Raw genomic sequence first — 25,482 nt, forward strand, 5'->3', positions numbered from 1 at the left:
ATGGTTTTCGGTTCGGGTTCAGTTCGACACCCTGGTTATAACTTGCTCGTTAAGAGTTAAAAGCATTAGCTTTAGGTGCATGCATTTGCTTTTGGTCATTTGAGGGAAGGCTGAGAAGCTCATTGCATGTTTTTATTTTCCATCCTCTCGTCATTGATATAGTCTTCTGCACATGCTGCGGTCCTGCTCGTTTCGCAGGTAGATTTTACGCTAAAGTATATTTTGTGCCAAGTTATTACATCTGGGCTTGAAGGAGAAATTTTTGTTGAATCTGTATTGTCCAGCTTGCAATATCAGTCACAGTTGTCTAGGACAGTGAAATCGTTATTGCTGCATGTAATGTGTTAAGTATCTGCGGATAAAAATCTCGGCTAGTTGTACTTTGTCAATATAGCATATTTAAGGACTTATGATAAAAGATTTCACTCTTCAGTGCCTCTCATTTTTCTAGCCCCTTTATAAATCCAATATCCTAGCTATCAAATCGGTGCCTGACATGTTTTTAAGACAAAGTTCCTTTTCGTCGCTCAACCCATCGAGGCTTGGGTGCGGCAGGCGTTATGGGGCATTGCTGTGTGGGAATTACAGTGCTTGGCACACACTTAATTTCAAGCAAAACTATAATCTGAACTTTTAGATGATATTTACATGAGACTATGAACTTAGATTTGATAAATTTGAGATGACCGGAAAGTACGAAAGTGAGTGCATATTTGAACCTCATAAAATAGTGTCCTGTGCTGGCCTGCTCTTTATGACTGTATCTGGGCCTGAGCTTTGGAAGCCAGCTTCATCTTGTATTCGTGTATATATTTTTTTGCTTTGTTACTTGCCTGCCGACTGTTATTATAATATGATTCCTCGGTTCCTCGTGAGTGCAAAGAATTAAGTCGCATAATGTAGGCTGTTCAAAATTATGTGCCAAATGCAGAGTGGGTTCACATAAGTGGGAAATGGTTTGTCATGGCAACTGAAAACGGTGGTCTTGTGCTACTAGTGCATACCACTGGATGTGCACCCTCTGGGGATTGAGGCATGCCCCGCAGTGCCTTTGCACGGGTATTCACCTGTCTCCCCTTTCCACTTGCGACGGTTGTTGGCGGTGGCGCTCCACTTGTGGTAGTTTGCGATTGGGGCACTCGCGTTGCTGGCGGCAGCTTTCCGCTGTCTTCAGAGCGGGTGTATGGGAGATCTCTCCGGGACAGCACTCAGTATGTACATGTTTTCCTCTCGTCTGCTGGCCCCTTTGTATGTCGGATTTGAGGTCGCACGACTACAGTGCCTTTGCACATGTGTACCTTGTGTTGATCCTTTCCGGACGCTAAGCTGAAGAGCGGTGCCTAGTGCTCACATGCGGTCATACTGGGCCAAAGCGCACTGATCGGTGGCCCAAGCCAATGGAGATTGCTGAAGCTCTAGCGAGTGGGACCTTTGGTTATCGCGCGATCAAGCACCTAGCGTTGTGTTGTGGGAAGCCATCCTCCCGCAGTGACTAAAGCCCCTCAATGTTTAAAAACATCGCCAACCACTTCCCTCCTCCTCCGTTATACTCTCCCGCCCGACGCGGCCTCGACAGTGGTTCCGCCTATGTCGGGTCTGCCGTAGCAGATGACGGCTAACGCACCACCAGAGGAAATCTGCGGAAAACTTTGTTAGAGCCCTGCGAAGCAGTTTTTGGCGCGAGATTTTGCTTTGTCAGTTGGCAACTGGCCTTAAGGGTGGTTAAAACACGTTGGTGGACTAGTTGGTTAGAATCCATGATAGAGTGTATAAGCGCAACTGAACGAGGACGTAGAAAGAAACAGATACACAGAGACAGCGCTTCACTTTCAACTTCAACTTTCAAGGGGGGACCCTGCGCCTGGAAACTTTTTTTAAATTCTCGATCGATTTTGATGAAACTTGCCGAGTCCATGTATTTCAATGTACTAGTTTTAAATATACATCCAGTTTTCTTGCAGAGTAAAGAACTTTGCAGAAATTGAAGAAATTCAGCTTTATTGCATAATTTTCTTGGAGGTGAGCTATCTACCAAACTATAGAGGCCATAATAAATATTGACATACGAAAATGATGTGGAACTAACAAAGAGTGCAAATCGGCAAGTATGGTGTTCTAACCCAATTTTATATCAAATGAGAACGTTGCAAACTTCAGTGAGAGAAATTCATCTAACTGCTCAGAAATTTATTTTGTTTAATTTTCTAATAAATGCAACAACATTATTTACTATATTTGCACTCTACTCAGCTTTGCCTTTCAGGGAAAAAAAAATTACAATGATAGCCCAAGTAGAAGCAGAGATAATGCACCTCCAACGCAGCATCATCATCAAGGTTGTGGTTTTGAGGAAACAAAAAACATTTCACAACTGATACATTGGAAGAAAGTTTGAAAAATGGCACCAAAAGCCATCGGTAGGCACTAGGCATAATTCATGGCCGTTTGGCCGTTTCCGGACGAAAACATAGCACGTATTGCGAGTATGTTCACTTCAAAAGAATTATTACACGTTTTCGGGTCTTCAGTTCCCTGCGAGCTCCATCCTGACGCAACTTCACTGCAGATCTCACAAACCACAGCCAGTTTAGTAGTGAGACGGTAATCCTGACCGCTCCGCACCAGCTACGCAGAACCACCGCAAGTATTGCGCGAGAAAACGCCGAAATTGTTCACTGCTGCAAGTCCGACGACAACGTACGGAGCAGTGGGCTTTGTGATCAAGACTATTGCACTGTCAGTGGTCGGATCTTCAACAAAACGGCGAATCTTTCGCTCCGTGGCCGTCGTAAATGCAATCTTGTCGAACGTAGATTGCTCATGTGCTCTTATCTTGTCCACTTCCTCTTCAGGTATGACAGCCGTGTTCAATTCTTATGCGAGTTTAACTTGCGTGTGGATATGCGTGATCCAGAAGAGCAGTTGAGGCATTGACATTTGGCGGCGGTGCGACTTAAGTGGCGAGCTTCCGGTTATCCTGTGCCAACTGCGACGACGGAATCGCTTTTGGAATTTTATTGCATCTCGCAAGATTCCGCGCGTAACGATTCACGGAACGAAACTTTGTTGGACCTCCAGCATATCCAGCGTCGCAGTCAGGAGACTAAGACAAAATTGCGGCTGTTTTCGTCGTTTGAGTGCTCGTGGCCCTTGGAGCCAATCATCACTTGCCATCTTGGTCGCGTGCTAAGAGTGGCCAATAGTAGCATGCGTAGCGGATTTCTTTGCTGTTGTTTTTTTCGTGAGCACTGCACCAGCAATGCTATCTACCGACGAATAAAGAAAGCCAGAAACGTGAGCTTTGGAATGATGCCTACATGGCGCTTGCAGAGAGCGTAGTTATCGAGTTATGCGTGATGAAAATCTGGTGCAATTTGTCCCCAATTTTAAGGGCAACGCTTGCAGATTCACATCTTTAGGTCATGATAACGGTAGAACTACACGGTATTTTGTGGCCTAATTTCAAAGGTAGGTGCGAAAACGCTTCGGAAACGCTGAAATTAAAAATCTAAAGTTTGATTTTTTGGCTGATTTTCAGTCCCAAAGACCCTGGCCTCCCTTAATACAGTTGAAACTCGATTTAATGAAGTAATGATCATGCTCGAATTATTTAATTAAATTGGGAAGTTCATAAAAGTGAGAAAGCTCCTTTCTGGTCCTTCAAAATCTAAAATTGTAATGTAGTGACACTCAAAAGCTACCACGGCATTGCGTTTGCTGCTAACCGTCACATTTCTTGCGTCCCAGTTGTGACAGCGTGAATTATGTCAGTCTTTTCTTTGAGGTTGAGCACTTTCCTTTTCTGCTTGGGGGGCACCATGTCCAGGCGATGCAGGCCAGGTAGATGGTCGCATGAAGTTGTGACAGGCTGCCGATATGCAAAGACGCCTGGAACGAATGCAGTGGTTGTGTGAGAAGGCCGAGCGAGGAGGAGGAGGAGGAAGCAACTGTATTAGGCCGAAAATTGTGAGGAGATGATCAGCGCCATCTGTCGCATAAACCATGATATAACGAAAGCAAGCACCACTGCCCCTAGTGCCATTTGGTACGTATGAGCGCTATCAACTGCTGAGTCTGTTGTTCCATGCATAGGCACAGCATGCAGCCTTGCCAAAATAAAGCCAGGGCCGTGACTAGGGTGCGTATATGCTTTAATGCGATAGCGTTAGAGTGTACGCTCGAAGAAAACCCATCTGTGCCAAATTAATATTACAATTAATTACTGTTACAATTAATGTAATACAGTAAAACCTCGTTAATTCACATTTTGCGAGACTGGAAAAATGTGCCCGAATAATTCCAAATGTTGGAATTATCGAGGGTATCCAGAGAACACTGCGAGGAGAAAGTGGCGGTGTAAGCGGACAGAGAGCTCCAAGTAAGGCAAGACAAGGCGCAGGTCTTGGAGGCTACGTGCACGGTTGACTGTAGTTGCCATAGAGAGGACCAGGGGGCGCGGGTGTGGCGGTGAGAGGGGAGGGAACAGACACAAGTGGCGTGAAGTGTGTGTGGTGTGGCGTGCCTGGATGGACAGCATGTAGACAGCGTGGGGCAAGACTTGCGGAGTAGAGTAATAAAGTCAATGTTTGCGATGAACAGGTCGGCCTGTCGTCGTTTGTAATGACACGAAACAAATGCTTACTATATCCATAAGCTTTTAGTATTTACTGAATGAATCCATAAATTCTGTTTCTGTTTAGCACAATAGTGGTGTGGAAGCTGCAATTTTTGTCATCTTGTGACTGATTAGCACTCTCAGTGGCAAGGGTCCTGCGATGTTCCTAATAGTGCAGCTGCGGTGCAAGGCTCGGCCGCATTTTTTTAAGCAGCGTTCACTAGCACGCACACATCCCAATTAATTTTTCGCCAGTGAGCTAGGCCATCATTTTGTAGCAGTGCTTTCCACTTCTATGCCACTCTTATAATTCACTGTTCACACTTGGATGATCCAATTGATAATGTGGGTGGAGCGTCACTCTGACCACTGACGAAGTGCGAAAAGTGGGAAAATATAATTGAGAACGGCATTACTACGAAATCATGACCCCGGTTGACAACGGATTGTCTGCGCGCGTGGCATGCGTGTGTGCGCACACACACAGAGAGAGAGAGAGAGAGAGACAGGCAGGCAGTCAAATTTTGCTAATTCAACCCTGATGGGACTGATGAAATTTGTCGAATTGTCTAGCAGATCGCATTAAACAAAGTGCAGAAATAATAGCAATACCCACCGCTGATTCATTTGGCAGCATTTGCCTTATTCTGACCACCCCAAATAAAACGTGTGGCCACTTTATATGTGTCCATAATAGTAAACTAATGTAGAAATGACATTAAAGCTCCTAATCAAAGCAGAAATCTAATGTGCACCTGATTTTATTACAAAAAGAAAATGTTGCACAATGGCAGCTTGTTACCTCAAATCAGCTTTGCCATGGTTTTTTTTTTAAAGTCAGCTTCACCACGATATATCTCTGGTATGCAGTAAAGCATACAAACATTGTGAAGGTTTCGTGTCCGGTTGCATTGCGCAGGCAATTTTCGGCCCAAGTTTCTTTTTAAAAAGGCACGAGTTAGAATCTGGTAAATACCGTAATCAAACATTGTAAGCTATGGTTATCGCTTTAATATCTTCCTACTACTAGCCGAAAGTAGGTGTTTTTGACAAGAGATGAAGTGTGCTCAACGCATTCACTGTCCCTTAAGGTCTGCCGAGACAGACGGTTCCACTAAAGGGGCTGTTATCTCATAGGGGCCAGGCACAAGCATGCTGACTGGTAAAGTTCAAGATATCCGGCAAAGGTCAACTTCGGGATCGAAGTAATGAAGGCCCATGGTGCTCAGAGAAATGCATTGGTGCTGGGATTGAATTAACCAGAAAGCGTAATTAACTGGAGTTGAATTCACCCCAGTCTGCTGTGTGTGTGTGTGTGTGTGCATATATATAATGCACTTTTATGCAAGTTACTCCCTTTTTTATTATGCTAGTAACCATGAAAAAAGAAATCACTTTAACAAATGGTTCTTATGCTCATTCTGCTTGTGTGAAACGTTCCCAACTCTAAGCCTGCATTGCAGAGATGTTGGAACTGGTTTGCAGTGTCATGTGCACATCTGTTGAAGGAGCTGCTAGCCTGAAGCTGAGCTTGCATGCACCAACTTTTCACAGGCCTACAACAATTTTGACCTAGACTTGCTGCCGTCATCCAGCCAAGGCAATGGGCGCAGCCGAATATGAGTTGCTGGCAAGTAAACCATGAGTGTGCAAAAATGGGGGTCGTTTTCTTGTTTTTTAGACAATGTGATTGAGACTGACCTTCTTTATAAGTGGTATGGGGGGGGGGGGGGGTAGAGGCATGGTATAACCTATCCTGGCAAAATGCAGTTAAAATTAAGTCTTCAGAAGTTCTTTGCTTAGCACTGTGGTTATCGAAAAATAGTGCTAGCGATTATGCGGGAGTAATTATGTATGGTATGAAGGTATATCAATGGCCTTTAATGTGTGAACGTAAAATTCTCCTTTGTTGATTTGGGTTTGCGTCTCATCTTGTCCAATACATGCATTATTCTGTTACATCAGCATTCATTATATCACAGGAATTTGCTGCATGTTGCGATTTGGACGAGCTGCGGAGCTCCACTGCAATTGTGTTGAGGTCAGTAGTTAACGAACAAGGCAGAGGAACAATTATCGCCAGGGTCATCACTTTGGTAAACACTGAAATGCAGCTGCGATGTATTGGATGTTTTACTTTTATCATCCCAGTTCGCATTTTTAACGTACATGTGCGGGACTTGTGTGGGAGAGTAGGTGCACTTTCATTTTTGTTAAGCAGTTTGGTGCGAGAGACTCCACTGAAACAATCTGTGAAGAGACAAATGGCACTTTTGAGTGTGACCTGTATGCCTACACTCATTGCAGTCATGATGGATGATTACTTTGCTGGCTGGCTCACTTACAGTGAGTTAATTGGTAGATGGGCTTTGTCATAAACAGCTCGCTTCATGTAGGGATGTGTGCGAACACTGCGAGAGATTTGACACAGCTCTTGGCTTTTTCGGAGGATTTCCATGCGAATTCCCCTAACAGATCATTTTTTTTCTGCAGCCTTGCATGTGTAAAAAGAATTGTTTAGATGCAGTTTACTAGAGCAAAATAAGGAGTGTAGCACAGTTAGTCATTAAAGTATGTCGATGCAACAACCATTTGTTACTCGTTTTCATTGCACGTTCAATAAGTCAATATAGGACAACTTGGACATTTTTTCCAAGTTGCGTGAAATTTGAATGAGGAGTCTTTGAAATGATGTTCATTTGCATAAGACGAGCAAATGGTTACCTATGAAATTCAATTCACATATGACTGAGGTGTGAAATGTGCATTTGAGCTCTTTAACATTTGACAGTTGGTTTTGGTGAGAGGTTGAAAAGTGGGTGCCAAAGGCAGCAAATTCCATTCCACAGCTACCAGCAGGATGGGTAACTTAGAAAGTGTCCGTTATGTTTTGAATTGGCACCTTGATTAGGCCAGAAGGTACAAAGGGAAGAGGGGCTTCCACTTTTGTTGCCAGATTGAAGATGCATCTTTGTCTTCCATTTGGCAAGTGCATGGCCACATCTGTCTTCTACACAGGGAATGCATCTCTTTGAAGCAGCACATTCTAGATAGGTGGTGTTCTACCCAAGTCCTGGACTCTCATTTGAGGCCTACAAACTGACTACATCACTACAAACTCGGCTGATGTGGTCAGGCTTTGGTGGCACTAAACTGAGCACTGGCTGCAATAAGAAGCCACTACTATTTTAAAATTGCAGATAGTCTGGTGTCATGATTTGGAACACCTGGCTTTAATATGCCCAACTGCCTGAGGCACCTCTCAAACACACTTCAGTATATATCGAATGTCTTGTACACAGCATTTTTTGTGCGATGGGGAATTTCAGGGCCCACGGTAGTGAGCACTCCATGTGGCGGCGGAAGTGGTGCCCAGGTGTCGATAACGGCGCAGCAGGCAGTGACTGTGTGCCCTGACCACCATCACCACCACCACCATCACCACCACCATGGGGGTGGAGCTCACCCAGCAGCATCCACCTTGGGCCAACAACCACCTACCTTGGCCTTCCACCCAGCTGCCTTCCCCATTCATGCTCAGGTTAGCACTTATATGCGGTGTACTGTGGTACAATAGAAAGCAAGGGTTGTTTGTGAAAGTATCAAAAGGACAGGCCATCCCAACTTTTGTGATCCTGATGTTGCTGTGGGGAGCATTTTTCCTTCGCAGTGTACTTCCGACCAATTGGTTTGCCGGATGTTTTATACAATGGAATGCAATACAAATGCAAAAAAATGAAATTGGCAGGAAAAATAGGCAACTACAGTTTGGTTTATTTAACCAGGGAAAGTATAGATGAGACTGCATGCAGTTTAAAGGCCAACTGGGAGGAAATTTGGAACCACATAAAAAAAAGCCCAGATTTATATAGTGTAGATGTAGAGTAGCCTTCATGCAAAATTTTCAATTCTAGATACAGTTGGGCGCATCACAATAAGACCACAAGAACAGATGTTGGCTTACATTAGCCCGGAATATTCAGAACCACAGTGCAGTGCCTGTTCCAAGATCTGGTGGTGCTTGTGGTACTGATAATTTGAAGCCATGAGCCGAGATAGCCCGGAATATTCAGAACCACAGTGCAGTGCCTGTTTCAAGATCTGGTGGTGCTTGTGGTACTGATAATTTGAAGCCATGAGCCGAGATCTGCAGTATATCCTCTAACCGCCACATGCTTGCGTTGTCTGCTAGAGTGCTCTTCAAAAACTGTTAATGAGGGCATTAGACAATTACCAGCACTGCAGCTTTGCCGTACCACTCGTTTAGAAACAATTTGGCAGAACGTGACCTTTTGCTTCGAGTTGGCCTTCAATGCAGTAAACTTGTCATTCACAATAAATTCTTCTGGAAGAAATGCTCGTAGAACAGTGTGGGAATGGTGCTTCACTGGTTTCGCATTGTGGTGGTCTCGGTTGTAATCCCCTGTGGTTGCCTTGGAAATTGATTTGTGACAGTACATGCTATAAATCATGCATCTATAATAGTATTAGGGGATTTCACAGCTTACTAATGTGTGTTCACAAGATTTAAATGCTGCCACACACCCATAGTCTTTATTTTTCGAATCCGATCTGTAGCACAGATCATCACCGATGTGTAGTAACTTGCTCAGTGACTTTCAGCTTGCCAAGCAGCCCAGGTGTAGCCCATGCCAGTGAGAGGCCCAACAAATGGGGATTATTGATGGGGGCAGTGTTATGTACGAGTAACCTCGGTGACCTTAGGTGGACCTCAACTGGCAGACGGAGAGCAACCATGACACGGCTCTGACGCTGGCGTGTGCGGGTGGCCACGAGGACCTGGTGAGCCTGCTGTTGAACAGGGGAGCCCACTTGGAGCACCGCGACAAGAAGGGCTTCACACCACTCATGCTGGCTGCTACAGCAGGTCATGCAGGTGTTGTCGACATCCTTCTCTCACATGGTGCTGACCTGGAGGCTCAGTCAGAGCGCACAAAGGACACCGCCCTTTCACTTGCCTGCTCAGGGGGACGCTACGAGGTATGACCCCCACTTGTTGGGCACACTTCCGACGGCTTCGTTGTGTCATTAAGTGGTTCTTCCTGACTTCTTAGAAGGAAAGTATGTAAAGCGGGACAAAAGAGAAAAACTACTCACTGACAACTGATTTTAACATGCTGATGATAACATACTGATAACATGATTATCTGAGAAACTGATTTCTCTGCCAAGCAGGGCAATCGAAGGTGTGACGATGCAGAAAGGGAATATGCTTCTAAGATTCATGCCTTCTAGCCGTCTTCCTGCCTAGCTTCTGAGGAAGCGTAGGGACATAAAGGCATGGATATTGTTGTGCAGTCAGAAGCAGGATTTGCTCTGATTATGATGATAGGCTAGGCTGTTCGGAAACTTTAATTCAGGGAAAAACATAAGTGTGCAAAAAAAAAAAATATATCTACCTTATCTGTCTCTGTGCTTAGTATTATTTAGTGCGTTTATGTATTTCTATTAGTAGTCGTGGTAATAAACTTCGTTGAGAGGCAAGAGGATTTGAAATTAATCTTTTTTCAGTAAGTAGCCCTTAGTACAGTGCTGCTGTGGCCTACATGGAACTATAGGGATGACCGTACTGTGGCTTGGGGAAAGCTTGTATTTGTTCAGCTAGTGAAACTAAAACTGAAAAATACAAATTAAATAAGGCAGAATTAGCTTTGACGGAGTTGTCGATATCCACCAGCAATTAAGTGCAGAGAATTATTCTTGGAAATTATTTGGTTTTGGAAGTTTTATCACATCCATGTATTGTTTAGCAGTAATACAATTAACTTCAGTCTAGCATTTATGCATGCACGTGACAATCAATGATTTGGGTGCCGCCTAGGTGGTGGAGATTCTGCTGGCCCGTGGCGCCAACAAGGAGCATCGCAATGTGTCTGACTACACGCCACTGAGTCTGGCTGCATCTGGAGGCTATGTGAACATCATAAAGCTCCTCCTGCAGCACGGTGCTGAGATCAACTCTCGCACGGGCAGCAAGCTGGGCATCTCGCCTCTCATGCTGGCTGCCATGAATGGTCATGTGGCTGCTGTGCGTCTCCTACTAGACAACGGTAGTGACATCAACGCACAGATCGAAACAAACAAGAACACAGCCCTAACCCTGGCATGTTTCCAAGGTCGCCAGGAGGTGGTGGCACTGCTGGTGGACCGTAAGGCCAATGTGGAGCACCGTGCCAAGGTGAGATTTTACTGCTGAGCCGTGTGGACCATTATTGTTTCCATCTTCGTTAATCTGTGTGAGGGCTCATGCCATACAGTGACAATCATGCAAGAGCAGTAGCCAATCCTAAGATGGTCCTGGAACACCATTGTTCCCCCTATTTCATTCCATCATCTTTTGGCAGAAAAATGCGAAGTGCAAGAGCAGCCATCAGCGACAACACATTACAATGCAGCCGCATCGGCAGACGGAACTCAGTGTGCGCTGTTAGCACTGTTAGCACCACAGTGCACTCAGGCCTGCTCACCGAGTAGTCAGTGAGTGATACGAGACTTCCAGGAATGACATGCTACCCCGTAGAAGCCATTAATAATTACTTGAGGTCCACGAAACGCACAACCGACGCATGCTCAACATGGGCACAGGTACCGTATTTACACGATTGTAAGTCGACTCGAATGTAAGTCGAGCCCACCATATCGCGTGACAAGAAAAACGAAAGTATACCTGAGGGCGCATTCGATAACGAAAATTCTTTAGTAGCTGACATGGTCACTGGACTACTCGTCTTCACTAGTGCTGCCATCGTCATCGTTGCTGCGGTTCCACAGCGCGTCGTCGTCCACCGAAATTTCACATTTGGCAAACGACCGCACCACGACATCTTGTGGAACAGCAGCCCACGCCGAATGCACCCAACCACACGCAGCCGTCAGGGAGGCTCTTTTGACAGCTCCGGTTGGCGTAATTTCACGGTCTTCTGCCACCAGCCACTCGTACTCACGGCGGAGCAGGTCCTTAAAAGGCGAAGGTCCTGGCTTGTTTCATGACCATGTCGCACTTCAGTGGCAGAGACCGATCACGCATTTCAGCGACGTACGCCGCAAGCTTAGCCTACAGCTCCGGAAAGCATCCAGACTTCGGCGCGTGGGAAATTTTTCACTTGCCATCGCAGGTGAAAATTTCGCTTCGCTGCAGTCGTCACTCTCGCACCACCCATTCAGAAACATTGAACTTGCGGCGCGCTGCGTTGTGGTTTCTTCGGCGTAAAGGATGGCAGCCCTCTTGAATGCTGCTCTGAATGAGTGCCGAAGGATTAGTGGGCCTGGAGCACTTCCATGAACTCTTCCATGAACTACCGATACTCCCCACCAGCGCCGCCGTTCTGAGGGTGCCACCGCGAATGGGAACAGCAGCGCTTCCATCAACTATCGACACCCCTCTATAAGTGTTGCGTGCAGTCATGTGTGCACTGTAAAACTCTCAAAAATGCTGAAAAACCCTTCCGAAAAGCAAACAAACATGCGGGATAGTGAAAAGCTACGAGTAGAGCCATAGAGCAAACACAAAATTGGAACTACGTTGGAGCTCCCGTTGGTCTTGCTTATTTTGGCAGTGCCATGTTTTGGTTTCGATAGTAAGTCGACCTGCCCCCCCCCCCACTTCAGATTTTCAAATTTAAAAGAAGGGGTAGACTTACAATCGTGTAAATACGGTACACAAATCGACCAGCGAAAGGCCCGGCCCCCTTCCAAAACATTTCCAGAGGCGTGCGGCAGAGGGCAGCACAGGAGCATGAAGAGGGCAGATTGTCATACTTGTGTTAGGTTTTTTTTTTCCAGATGAGCAAAGTTAGTTTAGTCTTAGAACCTCATGAGGATTGTCTGATGCAAAGATTAACACTGGCAAATTGTAATTTTGTTCCTGGAGTGATGGGGAGACAGGCATGCCAATCATTTTTTAGTTTCTTTTGAGTGCTAGATGCCAAAATAAATAAGCTGGACGGGGAGCCCTTGTAGAAGCAGTGATTTCCGAGTTGTTTTTCACACTGGGGGATGTGCTCAGCAATGTCGCTTTGAGTTCAGCCTGAATGACCTGGCCAGTCTACTTTGTCTCATCTCGACTCTGCTTGAATTTCAGACTGGGCTGACGCCCTTGATGGAGGCTGCATCGGGTGGCTATGTCGAAGTTGGTCGGGTGTTGCTGGACAAAGGAGCAGATGTGAATGCGCCCCCAGTGCCATCATCACGTGACACGGCTCTCACTATTGCCGCTGACAAAGGCCATTACGCCTTCGTTGAGCTCCTCATCAAGCGTGGTGCAGCAATTGATGTCAAGAACAAGAAAGGCAGCTCGCCCCTCTGGCTCGCATGCAATGGCAAGTATTCTAATTTTCTCTCTTGTATAAGGATATCATTTCAGTGTTCATGCACTGTGTTCAGTCAGGACTAGGTTCTTGACATGTTTGCAAAAGCTGCAAGTGACACAGTAAGTTTGTATACTAGACCTTTCTAATGCTCCTTGGGCATCACCATAACTTCCTCTGGGCTGTTGTACCGTATTTACTCGAAGCTAACGCACACTTTTGTTTCCGATAAAACGGGTCCAAAAGTTGCGTGCACGTTAGAATTGAGTATGACCCTAAATCTGCATTACCATATCGCCATCGGCATTTCAAAACAACCGCCTCGTATGTGCTTCGAGCTTAGCTGCCGTAGCTTCCTCCATGTGCTGTAGTATGTGTGCTCAGGAAATAATGCCTCCTTTGGCTTTGGTTAGTGTGCTGCCCGTCTACCCGGTCTTCCCACTTTCTGCATTTGCTCTATCAGCATGGAAGTGCTGACTGCAAATACATGCAGAGTTCATCACGGTGCTGCAATTAAAAGGAAAATAAGCATGTGTGCAGAGACGGACGGAAATTGGGCTGCATCACGGCCGTTATGAGTTCCCGAAACTTGCGTGTGGGACCGGCACAAACAGCAGGAGAGCCGTTCTACACTGGCGGCCGCTATGTATGGCTCGGCCGCTCAGTGCCTATCTTGAAAGTGATCTGCGATGCAGACAAGAGTCTATGCATCTAAGCGCACCACGCTGTGTTTCGTCGCTTAGTTCGCGTTGCAGCGAGAAGCCACACAAAGGTCAATTCACTAGCTCCTGCTACCGCAATTCCTCACTCCAGCGTTCTGATAAAGAGTTTCCGCGGTCATTGAGTGGGACGTGTTCATGTTTGCTTGTGCGGGCATGATATCATGCTTGTTAATAATTTATTTAGTAACAAATGTTTAAAAGTTTACACGGCCGATAAAAATACTATCCTTGCTTTTCGTGTAGCTGTCTACTAATTCGGTACTGTAATCGATGCTTCTCCTTTCGGACGAAACTTTGGGTTTTTTTATTTATCATAACTTTAGTGCATTGGGAGTAAATCATTCTTTTGTTCCAAATGAGAGAAAGTTGTATTTCTGTATGGAAAAATAAGGTGCGCTTCTTTTTTTAGTTCACGGCAAATGGGTGCGTGTTACAATCGAGGGCGGTCTTTTTTTTTTTTCTTCTCTTTTTTGGTCACAGAAAACGGGTGCGCATTACAATCGAGTCAATATGATAATTACTAGGGTTGGGCAAATAGTTGAAGTTGGGATGAAGAACCTAACAATACACTCTAACTAGTCCTATTCAAGAAGGAACTATTCCATATTTTCGAATATAGTAAAACCTCGTTATAACGAAGTTGAAGGGGTCATCGTAATTACTTTGTTATAACCATTAGTTCGTTATAGCCACTATCCATTTCTATCCACAATTATCAAGCAAGAGAGGATGTGCTCACCACGAAATCTCACAGCAGCCCGCCACCTGAAAAAGAAAACGGCCATTGCACAGAAAAAAACAAGCGAAAAAGAGACAGCAAGGAATTGCTACCATATTCACGCCAAACGGCTCATCACTGATCGATGAACAGCACACCAGCTGGCGGCTCACTTCGCAGAAAAAAAGTCCTTGATAGATCTTTGCCGCATCTTCTTCAGACGAATGTTGTTTTTTTCAGCTGCAGCCGCTATTTTGAGTCCGTCCTTGCCGTCATCGTGAGCGCCAAAAAAGCGGCGCAGCAGGTCTGCCGCATTCAGCACTTGTGCGGGCGTTGGTACGTCGGGTTCATCAATATTAGGCTCCGGGCTGTCATTGACACATTTATCACTGTCGTCATTAGGCACTCCTGTAACCGCGCACGCAATTTCCACCTCCGTTAGCTCTTCCGTCGTCACTGTGTCAGCATCGGCACTGACACACGTGCAGAAGGGGTTGCAGTTGGGCACTACGCCGGCGTAAAGGAAAGCGTCCCACAACGCTATGGCTTGGTCGCCCGCGGCACCCTCATTGGCGGCAGCACCGAGAGCTTCGCTGTAACCGCCGCTGCTGATGCGAAATGAGGCATGTCAGAAGCAATTGGCGATCCTGCTTGCCAGTACAGTTAAACCTCATTAAACTACAGTTGGCCGGAGCTCGGAAAAAGTATGTACTAAATGGTAGTACTGTTTGTAAAGGGGGACACGGCTCTTTGGGACAAAAAAATCGCGAAAAATTCGACTTCTGGAAGAAGGAATTTTTGAAATGTGCAGCTATTGTTCCGCAACTACACAAAGTTTCTAGACTCTTTAATCAATATTTTAGCCATAAAATCGCGTTATTTTGTTGATAGCTGCAGAATTTCAACCGAAGTTATTGCAAAAACGGTACTTTTTTGCGAAGCGCAGCTGCCCTTTCACTCATCGTAGCGCGGACATCTTGGTGTCATTTGAAAGAGTGATCTTTCTTAAAATTCGCGCCAACTCCGGCTCCATGCTGCCATTGGCTTCCTCAAATTTCTGCGCCAAAAGAGAGTCCCAGCGCGGCCCCTTATTGGTTGTTTAGCGCATGTGACCTGTGCTCGGCATAAGATTGGCGGGATTCCTTTCGCGTCGTGTGCATGGAGCTCATCTGCGCGGTCGGCTGTGCGCCATATTGTCCGAGCGTCGAGTCATTGTGAGTGAAGTGACACCATACTACGCGATGGCCCTTGAGAAATTTCATATGAGGAATAAGTTTGGTGCAAAAAAGGTGCAACGTGTGCTTATCGACAACTCCAAGAAGTTTAGCGCGACAGATCCGGATGTCGAAGTCGTCGCAGCCTGCTCCGCACTTGCGTCTGCTGACACCGTCGATGTAGGCCTAGGCCTAACAAGCCTGTTGCTGTGCGAAGGTGCCGAAGGTCTCGTTAGTCGCGATACGAAGTTTCTGAAGCCCGCAGAATTGGAAGAGGGCAAAAAAGAACCCAAGAAAGGCTCCAGCAGCTGTCGTCCACTCCCGCGACAGAAAGGAAGCGAGATCTTCTGGCTGATAACACCGATGCCGCAGCTGAACCCGTTGAACCACTTTATGGGACCCTGTTTACTATAGTAAGTTTAGATGCGGGGAACATTCTGCTTTCACGAAGGAAGTGCGAGGTATGCAATGGCGGGGACATGAAAATCGTTAGAGGTGAGCATGAATACGGACTCTCTGTCAAGTTAATTCTTATGTGCGGGAACTGTGGTGATGTGACGTCGATGTGGAGCTCACCGTGCATACGCGGTGAACAAAATTCAGACCCGTTCGCTATGAACGTTCTCGCCGCTCGCGCAATGCAAGCAACGGGAAACCGGCAAACAGCCCTCAATTATGTGTTTTCCATGATGAACATTAGCCGTCGCGGACTTCACACGAAGACGTGGCAACGCTACGTGAAGGAAAAGCTGACTCCTGCTGCCGATCGTGCTGCCCGAAATGTGACAAGTGAGTGTCCGCGTTCGGTTCGCGAACTTTACAACGAATTGTGTCTCGACAACCCCGGGAGCATCACGGTGTCGTACGATGGGTCGTGGATGACCCGCAGACACTCCTCGCACATTGGTGTCGGCGCCGTGATTGAACTGTTTACGGGTCTTTGTTTAGATTACATTGTATTGAGTAATTTCTGCGCGGGATGCGAGACAGGCCCAAATGAAAATGATCCTGGTTTTGGAAACTGGAACAAGAATCGCCAGTGCCAGAAGAATACTGAGAAAAAAAATCTGGAGAAATGGAAGTGGAGGCCGCCCTCATTCTGTTCAAGAGGTCCCTAGAATGGCACAACCTCCATTATACCACTATATTGAGTGACGGGGATAGCCTTACTTATCTTGCACTGCAACAGGAAAATGTTTACGGTGGGGATGCCGAAGTGGGGACGCTTTCCGGAGCTGTAGGCCAAGCTTGCGACTTACTGAAATGCGTGATCGGTCCCTGCCAGTGAAGTGCGACATTTTCATGAAACGAGGCTGGATCTTCGCCCTTTAAGGACCTGCTCCGCCGCGAGTAGGAGTGGCTGGCGGCAGAAGTCTACGAACTTACGCCAACCGGACCTGTCAAAAGAGCCTCTCTGACGGCTGCGTGTGGTTGGGTGCATTTGGCGTGGGCTGCTGTTCCACAAGATGCCATGGTGTGGTCGTTTGCCAACTGTGAAATTTCGTTGGACGACGACGTGCTGTGGGACCGTAGCGGCGATGACGATAGCAGCACTAGTGAAGACGATCACACAAGTGAAGACGAGTAGTCGAGTGACAATGCCAGCTACTAATAAATTTTCATTATGGAATGCGCCCTCGGGTATGCTTTTTTTTTTTTCCCTGTCACACGCGATATAGAGTGGTAGACTTACAATCGTGTAAATACGGTAATCTTCGGCAAGTGCAAAGGCCAAACCAAGATGGTTGGTGCTTTCGTGCACATTCTGTTCCCTGATGTCTAGGGTTGGTGGTCGCGTAATCTCAAGTTTCGGAGGCACCGTGATAAAGTGTTCGCTCACATTGTGAGAGCAAGTGTTTTTGGTCATTGAGTGATCTTCGCCTGAGTGCGCCTGACACTGATGAAACTACGAATCTTGCTTCGTGTAGCTTTCTCCTTGCTATCGGCGGCACTGCAACATCATTTTTTTTTCTCGGGGCGAATATTCGTATCGTTTTGCACTTTTGTTTTTAATTTGAGGGCGACGTCTGATATTGGAAGTGCGGTGAGCCATGGCATCCAAGAGCTACGACGCTGTGCGAGGCAACACGCCAATCTCTGATGCAGTGTGCCACACTGATGGCTCTTGGCACGATCTGCATCACATTTGCTGGCGCTCATAAGCATGCTACTATGGCGTGACCTTGGGATTTGTTTATAAGCGATTACTGACAAGATACTATCCACCAGGAATGTTCTGGGAATTTGTGAAATAACTTTCACTCCTGTAAATTTAGAACCTCGGAAGTAACAAAATTTGTGATTTAGTGAAGTTTTCCACTGCAAGTGCAGTTGCGGAGAAAACATTACGGCATCTGCGAGCACATGCCAAATTGCATTCTTGCACCCTTTAGCGAAGCAAACGCCTTCTTTTGCGACATGAGATTGCGCATGCACGGCCCTTCATGCTGGCGTTCCTGCCACTAGGCCCTTTTCTTGCCAGCCTGCTGTTGGAATCGCCATGATAGCAGAAGATGACGCTAGGAGAGCTATTTCAGACGACTGTGACGTGTGACGATGCACTGCGCACCCCAATGCCCGAGAACGACACCGCTCCTCCTAGCATAATCTTCTGCAATCATCGTGATACTGACAGCACGCTGGCAAGAAATGGGCTTAGGGGCAGGCATGCCAGCACGCCGCATGGGCAATGCCGGGCCTTAAAAGAAGGCGCTTGCTTTGTTAAAGGGACACTAAAGGCAAATATTAAGTCAAGCTAAAGTGATAGATTAGTGCTTGAGAATCTATAAGGCGTCAATATTATTGCAACCAGGGCCTTAATAATCGAGAAACTGAGGTAAACGCAGGACATGATTAGCGAATCCCCGAGACATTCAAGTACTTGCCCGATGACGAAAACACTCCTCAATTAAATTTTGTCACCAGTACTCAACCACTCATTGCAAAAAACAGCATAGTATTGTATTATAAGACGAAATAAAATGCTATTTGTCCAGTTCTATTTCATTTTTAGAAAAAAGAACTAATTGAAATTGCCCTTGACAATAATGCGGGCAGTCGAAAGGCTTTGTTTTTGCTGGACTCCGTGCCGCCCATGCCTTCGCATTTCAGTAATTTCATTATCACGTTGTGCTGCGCTGGTTTTGCTGGCTCACGAAAGTCTCACAAACTTCAAGTAGCAGAGAATTCTACTTCCATGTTACATCGCGGGATGCCCAAACGTCCTAGGCCACTTGACCGAAAAGCAGCTGCAGTGGCAAATACACCGCTCTGTCTTGGCTCGGTGCCGCTGTCTGTCGTGCACTGTTTTACTCACCGACGGTTGCAAAAGGGGGTGATGGCGTATGCAATGTCACCACTCCCCCGGTTGGGTGGCGGGGGACTTGAATTTCAAATAAGGTATTCGGACCCCTCAGATACAATTTTCTCGTAAACTAAATCCTTTCTTGGGCACGAAACAAGTGTTGTGAGGTTTCTGGAATGGTATTTAAACAGTCCATGTCGACTTAGTATTTGCCTTTAGCGTCCCTTTAAAGAAGGCGCAAGAATGCAGTTTGGCATGTGCTCGCAGATTCTATAATATTTTGACCCAGTCTTTACAACTTTATTACGTCGAGGTTCAATTGTATTGCAACCTTTGCACGGGCTTGCAGCTAGTGTACATGTGAATTATGCTACTGAATTTTCGACTTTTATGTTCAACCGGTAAAGAAAAAGGCTATTACTGTGTAGCGTTTATTCTCTCTGAACTTTACCTAACGATCTTGCATTTTTTTTTAAGGGGGGGGGGAGGTAATGGCTAGGTTGCATATTTGACTCCTGCGGCCTTCAGACTAGCTGCAATCACGATAATCGCAATGCCCCAACATTCCTTGCTTCGTGGCACCCATGTGAGCACTTTGCTTTGCATCTGTGCTCACAATGCCCGTATGTTTGCTGTAGGTGGCTACTTGGATGTGGTGCAACTACTGGTGGCGGCGCAGGCTGACATAGACAGCATGGACAACCGGCGGGTGTCGTGCCTGATGGCGGCGTTTCGGCGAGGTCACGTGAAGGCGGCCAAGTGGCTGGTGAAGCAGGTCGCCCAGTTCCCCTCGGATCAGGAAATGGCCCGCTTCATGGCCACTTTGGGGCCGGATTCACGGGATCTCCTTCGCAAATGTCATCAGTGCACTGAGGTGATCCATGCTGCGAAGGAACGCCAGGCAGCCGAGGCCAACAAGTGTGCCTCCTCTCTGCTTGAGGAGCTCGACCTTGAGCGCTCTCGTGAGGAGAGCCGCCGCGCTGCAGCTGCCCGCCGGCGGGAGCGAAAACGCCGCAAGAAGAAGGAAAAACAGGAACAGGTTGGGTGGACTTTTTACTTACATCCATCTCAATTGCTCAATCCATCCAATTCATTGTTTGGCTCTCGTGAAACTCGCAATAACCCTTCCTGCTGAATTATGTAAATTTTGCTACAATGCAATTGAATGTGTACTGTGTTTAAAAACTTCTTTTAGGCACAAGCGCCAATTGTCTAAAACATGTTGGTCTTTTGTGTCTTTCCTGCATGTTTTTTTTTTTTTCAGCCCTTGCTGCAACACGAGCTTCCCTCAAGTCATTTTGGTGACTGTAGTAAGTGTAATTCATGCTGAAGAACAGGCCTTACAACAACCTCCTGCAGGATACTTCTTGTGTGTTCATTGCTCCCATGCTGTCACTTGTAGATATAAAACACAATGTGTAGAGTATAAATAAGCAGTTAAGAAGTGCTGGAGCACTTGTTCTGAATACATGAATGGGCCGAAAGGCTATGCCTTCATTTTGTAGACATGGCTTGACACACCATGTACACCAGTGAGAAAGCAAACCTCTCCATTAATGTAGGCTGGTTTTACAGTTCCTAGAATTGCTGTGGCTCTCCGCTGGTCTTGTTTAGTTTACCAGTGCAGTGTGTACATGACAGGCAGACACTTTGGCACTTGTGCATAATTTATGTTTACTAGTGCGATAGACCGCGCGTTAATGTTGACTATCGGTACCATCACTGTGGATGATGCTATATTTGCTGGCCTGCAGATGCGGCTGGCCAAGCTTGAAGCGGAGGGCGGGGACAAGGCAGCTGTGCCAAGTGCTAACAACGGCAGTGGCAAGGACTCTGACAAGGACTCCAAGAGCGAAGGAGACAAGCCCCCAATGAGCTCCCAGTCGGAGGAGGACGACGACGACGACGAGGAAGAGGATGAAGAGGACAACCGGACTTCTGCCCCCTGTAGTGGAAACAGGACCGCAGAGCTGGACGAGCGGCTACCTAATCCTGGAGGGGGTGGAGTCAACCCTTTGGCTGCCGCCACCTCTGGTGGGTTTGATGGATGATAAAGCAGGCTGAAACACTGTGGTAGCCCAGTGGCTGCTCAAGGTTGCGGGTTTAATCCTGTCCATGGCGACTGCATTTCAATGGGGGCGAAACGAAAAGACATCCGTGTACTTAACTCCATCTCACAAATTGTTTGTAGCACTGTGGAAGCTGCAGTCTCCTTAGCCAATAGCAAGGCTGAATGCCCTTTGAGATGTGTTTGTCCACACCACATTGTCCACTCAGCGTCTGCTTGCCATCCTATCGATACATTCTCCACAGTTGGTGGATTGACACAACCAATGTTTTGACATTGCAACCGTAACCTGCATTTACATGAATACATTAGCAAGGTTTTGCTTCATCTAAATGGTTTCACAGCAGTTCCTTGCGGCCAGCTTAGCCTAGCCATTAGTCAAGACGAATGCCCTTATAAGTGTTCACCAGTATCGCATTGTCTGCTCAGCGTCTATTTGGCGCTGGCTCGCTACCGTCATCCCCTACCATGCTGTAGCGTAGTAGTAAACTAAGAATGCAGTGAACTATTAGGCCTTTACAGTCGCCGACCGTTTATTCGGACCTCACGGGGTCTGCGGAAATGTCCGAATAAACAGGTGTCCGAAAAAGCAGATTAAGAAAAAAAAATGAAATCCTTTATTTCCACGCACATATTCGGGCTCGGCAGTAGGCTTGAAGAAATCGTGAGTGCGCCGTTGCACACTGTTCCGTTTACGTGCAATCAGATAAGCCTGAATTTCGGAGAGGGTTGTACGATCACTATAGGCGGCTGAAAGCACAGTCACTGCTTGTGCACGCTCCGCATGCGACGGCAGCGTAGCACATGGTGCGTCATCTTCCGACTCGGAGTCATCGTCCGGCGGTGCAGCAGAAACCTGACGAATGATCTCGCCGTCGTCGAGTTATGCGCATGTCAGTACAGCAGTTTCAGCACCTGTGAAACTGTCAAATGAGACGGTGTCCGGAATTGCAATGCAACCACTGCGCAGGTCTCGGCAGAACATTTTCCGCGTCAGTAGGGAGCACATCGGAAGGCGACAAATCTTAGGCCTCCCGGCACCCGCTTGCCAGTATTCCCCAGTGCAGTCGGCGCCATTAGACACTTGACGCGATGTTTCCGTACGCCGCGTTGGATCACCGAAACCTCGACACAGCACACAAAGCAAACACCACCGTGCCGACACCAGTCGCACAAACGAAAAACGTGGCCTGCTCGCAGCGTCGTGCGCGAAAGAAACAAATCAGCTGCTGGATTGTCTTGACATGGCTTACTAAGCTGAAACTGGAACTGCTGTACGGCCTCTCTATCGAACCAGGCAGAAACGATGATGATGAGCGGGGATTTCCAGTAGCACCACTTCGTGGGGCAGCAAGGAGGCTCCGTTCTAAACAAAAATGGCGTTCAGCAAGTCGAACTATGCGCCGGTCAGAGTCGGTGCATGATGCCCTCAATCGAGTTGGCTCAAGGAGTGTCCGAAAAATCAGACGAGAAGTTGCAAGGTGTCCGAACTTTCGGCAGTTGTTATACGTTATGGTCTATGGGAAGAATGGCGGTGCCGCGAAGCTGACCGAATAATCGGGCATGTCCGAATTTTTGGAGTCCGGGAAATCGGTCGGCGACTGTATAGTAGGGTGTGTGAATACCGAATGGTAGATTTTGAATCTAATATCGAATTGAACAAGAAAAAAAAAAAAAGCCAAACATTGAATCGAATACAGTTGAAACCTGATATGGAAATCCCGCGACAACGAAATATTTTCGTATCCCCTGTGAACGTCCATAGGATTTAATGGATTTCGTACTTCAAAGCAACGAAATGTTGCTGTACAGTGCAGTTCACTTCATCATCATCATCATCAGCCTGGTTACGCCCACTGCAGTGCAAAGGCCTCTCCCATACTTCTCCAACTGCCCCGGTCATGTACTAATTGTGGCCATGTTGACCCTCCAAACTTCCTAATCTCATCTGCCCACCTAACTTTCTGTCGCCCCCTGTTACGCTTCCCTTCCCTCGGAATCCAGTCCGTAACCCTTAATGACCATCGGTTATCTTCCCTCCTCATTACATGTCCTGCCCATGCCCATTTCTTTTTCTTGATTTCAGTTCACTTATAAAGGTATATCACTTATAACGATGAGTCGACTTTAGAGCATCAACTTATGCATTAGGACTATAAGGAAAAAAAAACATATATATAACGATATATTATTCACCGCATATTGGATATAACGATCGAAATTCTGCCTTTTGGGCACTGTTTTCCATGCAGAATAATTGTGAAATTTGCCTTGCCAAGTTCCCCTTAACCAAGATGGGGTGAAAAGTTTGCCTACGCGAGTTCATATCTGCCTCCGTTACTGCACAGCGCGTCCCGCTAGCACGCCGATTGCAAAAGCCACGGAGAGCATCGCAAGTTGGCGTAGCGTGGCACTAGATTGCGCCAGCTAGTTCGCGATTGCGTTGTTGGCGAGCATCCTGAAAAGAGAGAAAAAAAAAAAGAGAAGCGAACCATGCCTGCACTCTTTCTGCAATCTCCCTCCCTTCCTTGGCGAGCGCAGAAACGAGCTGCAGAAGCAGCGGTAGGTGTGCCGACGAAGCGCGAAGCTGTGCCGCTTGAGATGAAGATGTAAGTTTTGCAAGAGTCTAAGTACCAGCTCGCGCAGTCGATGGTATAGATAATTCTGAAAACTCCGAGCGCCACGATCTTGAAGGCTAGAAGCAGTGACGATGCCGATCAAAGAAAAAGGCGGGCTGTGTGCGCTAGGGCGAAGCCCCCCATGCGTGAAACCAACACGGTGGCAGCCGCTGACATTACAGAACTCTGGGGAGCACGTCGCTACTGGCAATAAAATAGGTGGTGCTTCGATAGAGGAGTTTCTGAGTGCAGATAGCGCTGCCTCGTTCTGCGAAGTACCGTATTTACTCGCATAATGATGGCGCTTCTTGTAAAAAAAATTGACTCAAATTCAGGGGTGCGGTCGTTGCGCAGGTTAAATTTTCCGCGAAAAGAAAAAAAAAATTCTTTTCGTCCCACATTTGCTGCAGGATGACAGGTCAACAAGCAGGCTGCCGCCACTGAACAGTGCGGGACACCAAAACAAAAATGGCGGCCGGCGGAGCAAGCCGAATGGGATTTTTCTTCTCATGAGTGCATTGCTTGCATAAAAACAGTTTCTTCCCTGTCAGTAATGAATAATATCGTAAATATCGGCAAGTTTGCGACAACTTAGTCATGTCCACTTTGAGGGGACAGAAACAGAGGTGGGCGCGCTTAGCTGCCAGTGACATAGAAACACGTGGCGAGCATGCTGCATAAACTGCAGCATTTGTCTTCACTACTATTCTATACAGCACACTTCCGCTAAGGGTGGGCGAATATCTTAGCTGTGTGACAAGCGTTGGCGTATAAATAGGGTACACTGCGAACGTATCAGTGTAAATGTGGCTACTATCGTTGTCGCTATGCGATTTGTTGCGTGCTCAGAAGTGCAGACGAGAAGAATTGAAAGGCGCCTTTTTTGTTGGGGTTGTTGACCAAAGCCATTGTGAAGCATACAAATAATAAAGCCAAGGTAAGTTTGGTTGTAGCTTTTTTTTTTATGTAAGTGCAGAAAGTGATGAATGAAATGGCGCATCTGCTTAAGGGGTGACGCGGCCTTTGATAAGCGAAAAATCACGAAAAGGTCGATTTTTGGAATACTTTATATTTGGGCAGTATGTCTCATAAACTACCATTTCTGTAAATATCAACATCTAATTCATTGCGAAACTATTTCAAATAATCTTTATAACGACCCGGCGGCAGCCCTTGAGCGGCGAGCAAGCGCTCAAAATACCCCTATTTGGCGGGAACGCCATTTCTCCACCGCTCGCCCGAGTGCCGCCATTGTCACGATCCACCCCGGGTCGTGAACAAGGGAGGGCTTCTGGCGCCCTCCGATAGATGGATGCTCTGCAGCGTGGCGGTGCTGAATGATTACTGACCGACGAGCTGCCGTGCTCGTCGGTGTTTATTGTGGTGCGGGTGACCAGTGTTGCCTGCCGAGCTATAGCAGGCCGCCGAGCTTGGCAGGCGAACCAAGATTATGTCCGAGGGGGCGTCACATACTTGCTACAACCCCTTACCTTCAGTTTGTTTGTTAAATAAAAAACAAACGTCCAAGTTCACACTATGAGGCTCTGCCTCCACCCTAGCTGGGTCGACGGTGCCTGCTACCCAGGCGAGTAACGGTCTGGTGGCCTCCGCCGTCGAGTACTCCGCCTGGGCACCGGTGTTGACGGGTCGGGTGTGGCAACGCCGGGTGCTGCCTGGGCCAGCCTCGCTCCATCCGGAGGGTCCGTAGTGGTCTGTCTTGCGAGTGGTGCCGGGCTTGACACCGGTCCCACGGGTGCCGCATCTCCCGGTTGATTGGCTGAGCCTGCTCGCTGGACACCGACGACGCCTCAAACTCAATGCGTAGATTCTCGTACTCTCGACGAATCTGCGCGATGTTGTCCTCAAGGCGGATGACCTCCGAGCGAAGCTTCTTCT

The 25,482-nt window shown here is 47.1% G+C and overlaps 1 protein-coding gene across 1 annotated transcript in view; it reads left to right on the plus strand.

Annotated features, from left to right (window-relative positions):
- The window catches only part of LOC126516797 (ankyrin repeat domain-containing protein 17-like), a 228,066-nt gene that overhangs the window by 98,891 nt on the left and 103,693 nt on the right, over positions 1-25,482 (plus strand). Inside the window, exons 16-21 of the mRNA XM_055063998.2 lie at positions 7,945-8,156; positions 9,341-9,616; positions 10,458-10,814; positions 12,717-12,954; positions 19,539-19,939; positions 20,655-20,934. Coding sequence (XP_054919973.2) covers positions 7,945-8,156; positions 9,341-9,616; positions 10,458-10,814; positions 12,717-12,954; positions 19,539-19,939; positions 20,655-20,934 — 1,764 coding nt within the window. The remainder of the gene's footprint in view (positions 1-7,944; positions 8,157-9,340; positions 9,617-10,457; positions 10,815-12,716; positions 12,955-19,538; positions 19,940-20,654; positions 20,935-25,482) is intronic.

Source organism: Dermacentor andersoni, chromosome 1 (genome assembly GCF_023375885.2).
Source record: "Dermacentor andersoni chromosome 1, qqDerAnde1_hic_scaffold, whole genome shotgun sequence".
NCBI classification, from domain to species: Eukaryota; Metazoa; Arthropoda; class Arachnida; order Ixodida; family Ixodidae; genus Dermacentor; species Dermacentor andersoni.